The sequence below is a fragment of the Aethalodelphis obliquidens genome, unplaced genomic scaffold (genome assembly GCF_003676395.1).
Source record: "Aethalodelphis obliquidens isolate GAN/ISIS:26980383/991018 unplaced genomic scaffold, ASM367639v1 scaffold3, whole genome shotgun sequence".
In the NCBI taxonomy this organism is placed as follows: Eukaryota; Metazoa; Chordata; class Mammalia; order Artiodactyla; family Delphinidae; genus Aethalodelphis; species Aethalodelphis obliquidens.
The window spans coordinates 29,846,671-29,857,938 of NW_020837947.1; the positions used below are offsets into that span (position 1 = coordinate 29,846,671).

Here is an 11,268-nt window from a genome sequence, read left to right on the forward strand (position 1 = left end):
CACACACACACACACACACACACACACACACACACACACACACACACACTTTGGGATTAATCATGTGACATTTGCAGGGGGGCTAAGTATCATTGATTGTTTGCTTTGAGCACATTAAAAGAATACCTTAGCCTGACAATGCTGATTTTCTATTTGACTAATGAAACCAGTTTACATATTGAAATGAACTTCAAGAAGGCTTCTTTAAGTAGCTTTGCTGACACATCTGAATATAAAGTCTTGTTTTAACTTTTAAAACCAACAATAAGTAGGGATATCACTTTTATTTTAACTTCTCTTGTAACCAAATGTCCTGATCATTTAATGCCCTTCCAGTGACAAATTTTTTAAACTTTTTATATAATGTTGACTATGCATTTGTTTTTTCTTATTTTACTCTGTGCCTCACTGCCTTCTCCTAAGGAAAAAGATATGAAAAAAAAGAGAGATGGTCAAAATTTTAATCATCCTTTTGGCTTTTGTACTCCTGTTTCCCAAATACCTCTACTTTCTTGGGCCAAATGCCATCATCTGACATGCCAGACTAATGGTTTATATCTGTTACCAAGTCCAAGCTTGTACTGCTTGCTGTATGACAGACCAATACATTGAAAGATGAGTTGTTGGGACAAGAAATAGTGACTTTATTTGGAAAGCCAGCAGACTGAGAAGATGGTGGACTAGTGTCCCAAAGAACCATCTTCCCTGAGGTAGAATTCAGGCTTCTTTTACACTAAATGGGGAGGGCGTAAAATCCTAATTCCATTCAGGCTCTGGAGGGGATGTGTTTATTTTTTCCTTCCTGCAGCCATTCATAGGTATGCCTGGTCTGGAAGTTTCCTGTGAGCTAAACAAAGGTATTTTAGCTCATTACATGAAAGGCAGGATTCTCAGAGATGGTTCATTATGTATAATTTAAAGCTTCTAGGCAGCATGCCTTTAGTGATTAACTTGTAGCAAAAGCAGTAGACTACAAAGGTTTAAATAAAAAGAAACAGATCCAGTATGGAGTGGATTTGTTCTTTCCTATTACAAATCTAGTTTTAAACTGGCTTCTTTCTTTCAATCCCACTAGTTACCCAGGAAGTGGGAATTGGTTCTTAATCATTTGCCATTTTCAATAAAGCAGGTAATTATATGATCCAAATCCCTTTATCAAATGGTGAAAATATTTACTTTGCTACGTTTGTAAACTGAGTCAACAGTTCTAGTACAAGTAACTTAGATGCAAGACATTGCATTTTATTTGTGTCTTTTCTACACAGGTATGCACAATGGTGAAATGTAAATCTACTAATCTGGCAACTTGTGGACAGCCAGTAGACACTGCTCTGACAAGATTTGAAATGTTCTCCCTAAGTGGCACATTTAGAACGGAGTATGTTTTTCCTGAAGTGCTACTTACTAAAATCAATCTGGCACCTGGAAAATTTGAGGTAGGATAACTTTAAGAGTGTCTTCATTTTATCTGTTTTCTGAAGTCAAATAAAACAGTCTATGACAACTGTATCTGTTAACTTTTGCTGTGTAAGAGACTCCTCAAAATTTCATGGCTTTACACAATAACTATTTCTTTAGCCCTGATTTTGTGGTTGGTGATGTGAACTGGGTGTAGCTAGGCTGTTCTTCTGGACTAGAAGAGGCTCGGTTGATCTTGGTTGGGCTCATTCATGCATCTGCCGCTAGCAGGAGGGTTGTTTGGGGCTGGCTGATTTGTGATGGCATAGTCTTGGAGAGGTGAGATGATTGGGGCCACTCTCCCTCTGTGGTCCTTCATCTTCCAGAAAGCCTTGTCTTGTTCACACGTTAGATTAAGGAGTCCGAGAGCATAAATAGGGAAAAACACAATAGGCCAGTTCTTTTCAAGTCTCTACTTGCAACATGTTTGCAAATATCTCATCTACCAAAGCAAGTCACATGACCAAGGTAGATTCAAAGGGTGGAGAAATAAATGCTGCAGAACTCTCAATGGGAAGAGCTGTAAAATCATACTGCAAAGGGTATGGATAAAGGAGGGGAAATTTTTGTGACCATTTTTGCAACATACAGCAACTAATTCTAAAGTGATGACACATTGTTGGAATAACACCATAAGATACCTAGACCCTATGAGCCTGAGGCAACATTCATTGCAGAATATTTACTTACAGATTTTTAGTTTCTTTTTGTCACATGTGGAGACAAACAGAAAATCAAATATTTATTTCATAAACCATAGTGACCATAGCCAATTAATCCACAAATTAAGCTAGTCTCAAATTAAAATTAAGATTCTGTAGGTTTGTATCTTCTAGTCAGTACATGGCACATATACACATGTACATACACATACTCTACAAGTTTGGCCCTTAATGTCTTCACTGAACTGTGACAAACAGTGGCAGAGTTTCAGAACCTAAAGTGAAATCACTGCATTTTTTTTTATAAAAGAAAAAATAGGATGTAAGTTAATTAATCCGAAACATCAAGCAAGGAAATCTTTAAAATTGCAGATTGCTTATGGTCATATATCTGTGTCTGCCTGTTTTATCAGATTGGAATTGGTCATATTTATAAAAATATTTAATTCTGTGATACCAACAGTTCAACATACAGTGCAGCCTTAAGGCTGGGAAACCCAGAGAATGGGAATCCTTGGCTGCCATAGAACCCAGTTAGGCAGAATCTCATCAGCAAATTGAGGCTGGAATAAAAGCTTAAATGCCAACTACAGAAAATCTTGATCAGATCTGAAGTAAGGGGTCTGGAACTCAAATCCAGTAGTTGAAAGTTGGCTAGAATGGCACAAATATGTGTAAATGAACTGAAAGTTTCAGGGGCCAATTCAAGGAAGTCAGAGATGGGAAAGTACGGTTCACCCAGGTAAGCTTAGGTATGGGTGCACTATATCTTGTAAGCCCTGCCATTTACATTTAGCACACAATCTAATTTTCTGAGTATGATTTTAAAAAATAGATCAGCGGCGGCATTAGATTCTCAGAGGAGGCGGAGCTCAGGCGGTAACACGAGTGATGGGGAGCGGCTGTAAATACAGATGAAGTTTCGCTCACTTGCCCTCCACTCACCTCCTGCTGTGTCGCCCGGTTCCTAACAGGCCACGGACTGGTACTGGTACCAGTCCGTGGCCCGGGGGTTGGGGACCCCTGCCATAGATGACAAGATTTTTACATGAGTCACACTGACCATGTCTTCCTGAGTATTTCCCCAGTTTCCTTGACTAATGGACTCTCCATCAACACATATTTACACGTTATCTTTGAGGATCACTTCTGCAGAGATTCCAACATATTCATTGCCTATCTTTTCCCCATCCTTAGTTCTACGCTAAGAGCATGAAGTGTTACTGACCATCACCACAACTGTGGGAAACATCTTGCTTTAACATTGTAGGTTAACTCTGGTATATTATCAGAAGTGTGGCCTCTGCAACTAACTAGTTATGTAAGTTTGTGCAAGTCAGTTAACCTCTGAATTTCCTGCCTGTAAAATGGGGAGAATATCTTCCTCACTGATTTGGTAATGCATGTGAAAGCACTTTGTGAACAGTGAAGCATTATACAAGCATCAGGATGTATTTTTAGGTACTTACCTCAAAAGGTTTACCTAGTTAACCAAGTTCATCAACAACTGGAGGGAAAGCTTGCCAGAATTAGGCCACGTGTACTGAACATCATGTAAGTACACATCAATGTGCAGACAGAGTGGGGGAGTAGGAGGCCAGGTTCCACTGTAGATACAGTAAATCAGAATCTCTGAGGATGAGACCTATATTTTTCATAGTCCTACAGGTGATTTTGATGGGTAAAAACTACCAGTTTAAGGGAATAGTCAAAAAGGTCAAATTATCTTGAGTGTGTAACTTAGAAGGCCAGCTATATAGTATGCTATTATACTATTATATAGTATATTTTAGGAAAATTTGTAACAAGAAAACAGTAAAAAGCTAAGTTCTAACTAGAACCCAAGGGACAATCACCGATGTGGAACAATTAATTCCAAGAAGGTCAAAATAGACAAAATTTTACTATATTGATGAAAAGTCACAAGAAAACTAAATATTTGTGTTTAACTTGTTTCAAACTTTCACCCAAATGTAATTTGAAATATACCTCTGTTATTTCATTTTTGTTCTTTAAGGAACAATTTAATAAACAAGGGACTATTTAGAAACAATGAACACAATAAACAATGAAGATTTAACATTTTATATTTGTTCATTTAATTACCAACAGGTTGTGTGTTTGACGACTTGTCAGTGAGCTATGTATTTGTGTGTATGTGTCACCACAATAATCATCTTTGAGGATATTTAGTTATTTTCTACTTCTAGTTATAAAGTATCTAATTTCTCACCTTCTAAGCTCTTCCCCATCCAAACTGTCCTTCTCACAACTTATGATGAACTCATTTTCTTTAATTCTTGTTCTATCTGTTGTCTATTTGTGTTTTTTTCTATTCTTGTTCCATTACTTTGCATACATTGCTCCCTTACAGAGAAGTTTCTTGCCTTCAGGATATAGATCTGCTCATTCATGGCTTTCACAAATCCGATCCCTACAGTTCTCTTTGACCATATGGCTTAGTCTCCTCTTCAATAATCTTCAACTCCAGCTAGTGATGTGCTGTAAATTGTAACAAGCCACTCTCTGAGGAAGAAAAAGAAAAGTTCAGATTTGTGGCATTTGCCAGTTATCATGATGTAAATATTCTCACCACCATCAATTTCAAGAACAGCCATGTTTAACAACCAGCTGTCACAGTTCGTGGAGATTTAACAGTCTGTTGTTGTGAGCTTATACACCACTGGCTCCAGCACACAACTTGTTCTAACCATATTGGAGTGAGAAAGCACATTGCCTAGATCTGTCACATACATTCCTGTCTCAGAATGAGCCTTTGCTGCTTGATTTCCACTTGGCACAAAGTCTTCCATCATACAGCCCCAGGGAGAAATTCCTAACTGCTCCTTGTAGCAGACTGTATCCCACCTTGGGAAGCAGAGCAGTTCAGCTATTCCTTCTCAGACCTCCTAAGCACATACCTGTTTCTCTCTGCAATATACTAATATACTGATTTCTCTCTTTATATGTGGGATCTTCTCAGTTTCACCATTAACTTTTAAGCTTCTTGAGGGAAAGGTGTTATTTGTGTTCCTCTGGTTCCCGGTTATCTTGCATATAATTGGACTCAATAAATTTTTGCTACTGATGATTTCTGACTTTTCATTAAGGGTTACATCTGATTGTTTAAACTCAATTATTGAACCCTCTAGAATGGCTCTAGTCTTCCTTACATATAAAATAGCTGTTTCCTATCTTTCCCATCTGTTCCCCAACCCCCAACCCCAGCCCTAGCCCCCTTACCTACCATGATATCTAGGATGGTTTCAAAATCATGAGTCTGCTTGTAATGTATATTCTAATCAAGTTGACTATACTTTTCCCACTTTTTCTTTAGGTACTAAAAGATGGGCGTTTGGTAAACAAGAATGGATCATCTGAGCCTATCCTAACAGTGTCACTGTTTGGCAGATGGTACACTAAAGACGTACGTTCCATCTCAGGCGGGACCAGCAACTCAGCAACGACTTACCTGATAATATCCACATTATTAATGATCATAGCTCTGCAAAATATTGTGATGGTGTAGGACATCGCTTTATCACATTCATTGTTGCATCCCAAGTTTACTAAGAAACTTCAAATGGCTCGCTCCCCAGTATAGACCAAGGATTTCCAAATATATATTTTTTCTCATCAAGGATTATATTTAAGTGTTATGGTAATTTTGCGTCTTTTTTGGCTACGCTGAAATAATACAGTATGGTATAATGGTATAATTGAGGTTTGGGTCATGTAAATGAGGATTAATCCTGGCTCCAGCCTTATTAGCTGTGTGTGTGAGCATAAGCAGAGTGAAGAGCTTCAGGGACATTGTAAATATAGTGGTAGCCTTGGGAGAGAACAGTAATGATGGGAATTGAGACGTTTATGACTGAATTCCCTTTGACATTAAAGACAGTTTGAACTCATCTAGTTTTCTGTGCTAATGATTGGGGAGGATTTGCTTTCTAATCAGATGGAAATATAAACTCATTGGAGTTTCACTGGAAACATAAACTCCAACGTTGATGTTTATCTTAACAATGAAAGTTGTTTTGAGATGTTCTAGAAGAAATAATATCTAGTCCAGGTTAATGGGTATTCATAGCTCCAAACAGTCCTGCCTAAAGGCTGTGGTGTAATCTAACAGGCACAAATCCCATAACACAAAGACCATGACTGTTTTTTGTTTTTTGTTTTTAATTTAATTAATTTATTTATTTTTGGCTGTGTTGAGTCTTTGTTGCTGCGCACGGCCTTTCTCTAGCTGTGGCGAGCGACGGTTACTCTTTGCTGCGGCGCGTGGGCTCCTCATTGCGGTGGCTTCTCTTGTTGCGGAGCACGGTCTCTAGGCACGTGGACTTCAGTAGTTGTGGCTTGCAGGCTCAGTAGTTGTGGTTCGCGGGCTCTAGAGCACAGGCTCAGTAGTTGTGGCATACGGGTTTAGTTGCTCCGCAGCATGTGGGATCTTCATGGATCTGGGCTCGAACCCATGTCCCCTGCATTGGCAGGTGGATTCTTAACCACTGTGCCACCAGGGAAGCCCCACCATGACTGTTAATGGTAACACTATTTTCAACATTGAGTATCTGCTTTTTTAGTGATGATGAACGTATATGTATGTAAATAGTCCAAAATCACATAATCATCAAAATTGTGTGTTCTTTTATCTCTTCATAAAATATAGAACATTTCAGATTTGCCAGGTTTCGCTTGAGGAAGTTAGACATTATGCAATGGTTTTGCAATATGTTCTGTGACTCTTGGGCAACGGTATTTCACTTCCAGTCGACTGCTGAAACTAAACCCACAGGTTTGAGAAAGATACAAGCAAGGATATCCTCACAGATTCTAAGGGACAGTTCTTCCCTTCATTCACACTTAGAGCTGTCAGCTGTACTTCAACTCATTAAAAATAAAAACAAAACAAAAAAAAAATTGCACAAGTCCCAAGGAAAATAAAGAGTACTTAATTGCAAAATTGCATCACAATGTTTTAACCCATATCTCATCAGTGGTTTTCACACACCCACTGTGTTTTATCAAACAACTCAAGTAGTTTCATTTGGCATTGATTTAGGGAAATACACCTGAGGGAGTAGCTCTTTAGTTTCTAACGAATCTGATGTTAGAGTCCAGTTTCTGTGATAAGCGTCTTTCTGTCTCACCTTAAAATTTGTTAGTTCTCGAGTCTCCTGTGGTTCTGGAGGGAATAAACAAGGTGCTGGTTTCCACCTATCCTGAATTTCACCAGGATTCTTCCTAAAATGCGCTGTCACAGCTTCCCAGTTGCGGGCACCTGTACTGCAAAGCTGCTCCTTCAGTTTCCTTCCCTCAGGGCTCACTCTCTGTCTTTTGTTCTTTCATTCACATAGCATTTGTTGATTTCATACTATGTTCCAGGCACTAGGTACTGGGACATGGTCTATGCATTCTCTTTGATCTTTTTACCATTCATTCTGTGACACTGCCCCTCTCATATCTAGTCCAGTAATTTCTGTGATATATTCGCAGCCTACTCTACAAGGATCACTACCTCTACTTTCTACTTTTTTATTCCTTCTTTGCATTTTGACCCATCCTCATGGTGTTAGCATATTCATCTACATAAGTGATTTCCAGTGGCATTTTTTTCTCAGTTTTGACCTCTCTTAAATTCCATTCACATTCTTTAACTCCATTCTGACCATCTCTCTTAGGTATCTCATAGATGATAATGTTCTAAAAATATCTTAGGGCTGATGCCTGCTTAAGTAAATATGGTCATAACACACACACACACACACACACACACACACTCAAGCACTTAGCCACACACAGATACCTCTAACAAAGGCATTCTTAAAAAGATATTTGGATGTACTGAATAAAAACAGTAACAACTGGGAAGAGGATTTCTTGAGTTACTGGACCTGGAGACATGAAGTAGTACTTGGAGGAGGAAAGAAGATATTTTAACAATCTCCTAGAGAATTTCCAGGTCACTTGATGATAAGTCAAAGGAGAAAAATAATACGGGTGAACTGCATGATATTAATTTACCTGTCCTCAAATATCTTGTGACACCTCATATAAATATGGATCGAACAACCCTGATGATAGCTTTGATCAGTTATAAGAGTTGTGAGCCCTTGTTTCCCTGCTCCTCTTATGTACTTTTCATTTTTCTTTTTATCCCAGATGTTAATTTTTAGAAAGATACGCTACCCTTCACTTCTTCCTGTTGAACTCTCAAAATTCAGTCCATTAGCTGGAGACTCAGGAATTCTTATGCTAAGGTCATTTTACACTATAATTTCAATCTTTTTAATAAAATAAATAATAAAGAATGAAAATGTTTTAGGAGATTGCTAATATTGAGTTTTTCATTATACTGTTTGAAGATGAGTTTCCTAAGAGAGTCTGATTTTTATGAACAAAGAGAAAAGAGGCAAAAAGGGTCAATACTCATTTTTTATGATAAAGAAAAATGGCCGTTTATATATCTTCTAGAATCAGAAGTGCAAACTTAAATGCAGTTACCCAGGATGACTAATGAGCCAGAAGGGCTTTATAAATGAAGAGCGGGTATAGCAGACATATAAAATATTTGAATTCCAGAAGGCTAAAATGGGGGTTTTCATAGACAACTTTACAAGGACATTCACGTGGTTACCAGTGATAGGACAGGAATTTAATGTTTTGGGCATCAGACCTTACACAGAATACACTTCAGGTGGCTTTTTTGTTTGACTTTCATTCCCCACCCACCTGCATTTAGCCTGCCCTTCTCTTATCTGTAATTAGGAGGTCCACCATAGCAACTTCAAGATTACAGGTAAGGTTCCATGTGCTAGAATTGAAAAGCCAGAGCTAAAGAAATCTAAGACTTATTTAAAAATATAAGAAATGGTAGATTTTAAAGCAAAGAATGTGAGGCCTAAAATAAATTATTCCTACAAGACTTTACATCCATTTTAAATTCTTACAACCCTCATGGCATTGGTAAGTACTAGTAACACTTCATGTTATAAAAAGCATCACATTTGATATATTTACCACTGAAATGAACTTCTCAGGGACAGAAATCATGCTTACTCACCATGATGTATTTCTAATGTATGGCACAGTGCCTGAAACAAAGCTGCTGAATGAACTAAAAAAAATTACTAAGAACAGAGAGAATGGGTGCCCAGAATGGGTGTCTGTTTGTATTTAGGACATGATGGTTCTGTAGATCCTACTGTACAAGATATAAATCTTTCACTGACCAGATCACGCTTCCAATATGACCATATATGAATTTAGATTTAAGTATCTTAGCAATTCATAGAACATATCAGTGAATTGTGAGAGCACTGTCATTTGGACATGACGGAAAAGCAATTGCTTATAATTTATTCCTGCTGGGAGACATCTAGTATAAACATGCTCTTGACTACATGAAAATAGAAGTACGAAGTATGTAGTTGGAGGGCAAATATGTGCCTTACTATTAAGTCCTAACTCATGCCTCATGGCTAGGAACCTATTCATCAATTAAACATCTAACTAATTTGAAAGGAATCCAAATATACTAGAAAAGATGATAAAGTGATAGTACAAGAAATTAAGTGAAAGAATATGTACCCTCTGCTCCGTTTATGGAATAAGGTGCTATGAATAGAATGGGCTCCTTTTGTATTTCCTTCCAATTGCTTTCTTCTCCTTTCCCTGTTTGCTTTTATTAGAGGAAGTCATTATCCTAAGGTTATTTTAGATCATTCCCATGACTTCTTGGTAGTTTATTACATATGTACATAAATACCTTAGTACTATTTTGCATTTTTTAAGATTTTGTATACGTGGCATCAAATTATACATATCATTCTGCATATTTTTTATTTTTACAAGAGAAACTTTGAGCTTTATCTATGCAAACAAGCATCAACCTACCTCATGCATTTTCACACTGTACGTTGTACAGTTGCCTTAGTGTGCCAGTTATTCAGCTATTGTCTCTCAGCTCCAAACCCACCTTTCTGTATTCTTCTTTGTGATGATGAAGCTGGGACTAGGCAAACATATTTCTCCTTTGTCACCTGGCGCCCTGTTAGGTTCTGCCAATAGAAGACGCTAGAGGGAAACGGAAGATTGGACGAGGAGTGGAGAGACTTCTGTTTGCTCACCTATCAGTGTCGTCCCATCATCAGTAACGTACCTGACAGCAGTAGTTTGTTCCAGTAGCACTTGGTTCTAGTTTTCAGTTTTTTCCATACTTTCAGAACCAGCGTCATTACCCTCCCTCAAAAATACCGGCACCGGGGCTTCCCTGGTGGCGCAATGGTTGAGAGTCCGCCTGCCGATGCAGGGGACACGGGTTCGTGCCCCGGTCCAGGAAGATCCCACTTGCCGCGGAGCGGCTGGGCGCCTGAGCCATGGCCGCTGAGCCTGCGCGTCCGGAGCCTGTGCTCCACGACGGGAGAGGCCACAACAGTGAGAGGCCCGCGTACTGCAAAAAAAAAAAAAAAAAAAAAAAAAATACCAGCACCAACCAGTGTCTCCTCAAGGGATGAGTCCCAGCTCTGTGGAGGCCCTCCTCTGAGGTGTTGGCTTAGCAGCAGCAGCTGAAGAGCACCCTCTCCCTAGGGCTCTGAGCCTCAGCTCCACAGGGCCCCCTGGAAAGCTTCTAGCTCCCGCACTGTCCTCTTCCCTTTGTTCACGTATATGAGGAGTGGTAGTTGCTTTCCTCAGGTATCCTGTTGCTGTTACCTCAGTGTTCCTTTTTTGTCCTTCATTCATCAAATACCTGTTTAACCAAATCCCTATGTTAAATTCTCTTAAAATAACTGGTGTGGATTCTGTTTTCCTGGTTGCATATCGTCTGATACAATGGATAAGACAGTATTCATTTGTCTTCTCTCCTACTGACGAATATGGTAGGCATGGCCAAACCCACTGCACTGAAATCTTGGGTAAGCTTGATAATATAGTAAAGGACAAAAAGTGGAAGCAGTCAACTGTGACGCAGTGGTGGTCCCAGGCATGTCGTCATGGCCTCTCACACAGACATCAGTGAAAAAGCAGCAGGCCTATTCTCTGGCTTCCTCTGAGCTGCTATGCTCTTCACCACAGGAGGACTGCTGAAACCATAAACTGGGGTGCACCTCTGGGAGAAGAGGCTTTGTGGACACGTATATGGTTGATC

At 39.1% G+C, this 11,268-nt stretch overlaps 1 protein-coding gene across 4 annotated transcripts in view; it reads left to right on the forward strand.

The window, feature by feature from the left end:
* The window catches only part of VNN2 (vanin 2), a 30,720-nt gene that overhangs the window by 12,269 nt on the left and 7,183 nt on the right, over window positions 1–11,268 (forward strand). The window contains exons 6-8 of one of the 4 annotated variants that reach the window (XM_027086149.1): window positions 1,266–1,436; window positions 5,458–5,563; window positions 10,178–10,215. In XM_027086149.1, coding sequence (XP_026941950.1) covers window positions 1,266–1,436; window positions 5,458–5,563; window positions 10,178–10,200 — 300 coding nt within the window. In that variant the 3' untranslated portion in view covers window positions 10,201–10,215. Of the gene's footprint in view, window positions 1–1,265; window positions 1,437–5,457; window positions 6,032–8,282; window positions 8,448–10,177; window positions 10,216–11,268 lie in introns of those variants that run through there. The other 3 variants (XM_027086158.1, XM_027086141.1, XM_027086137.1) reach the window with 3 other exon arrangements.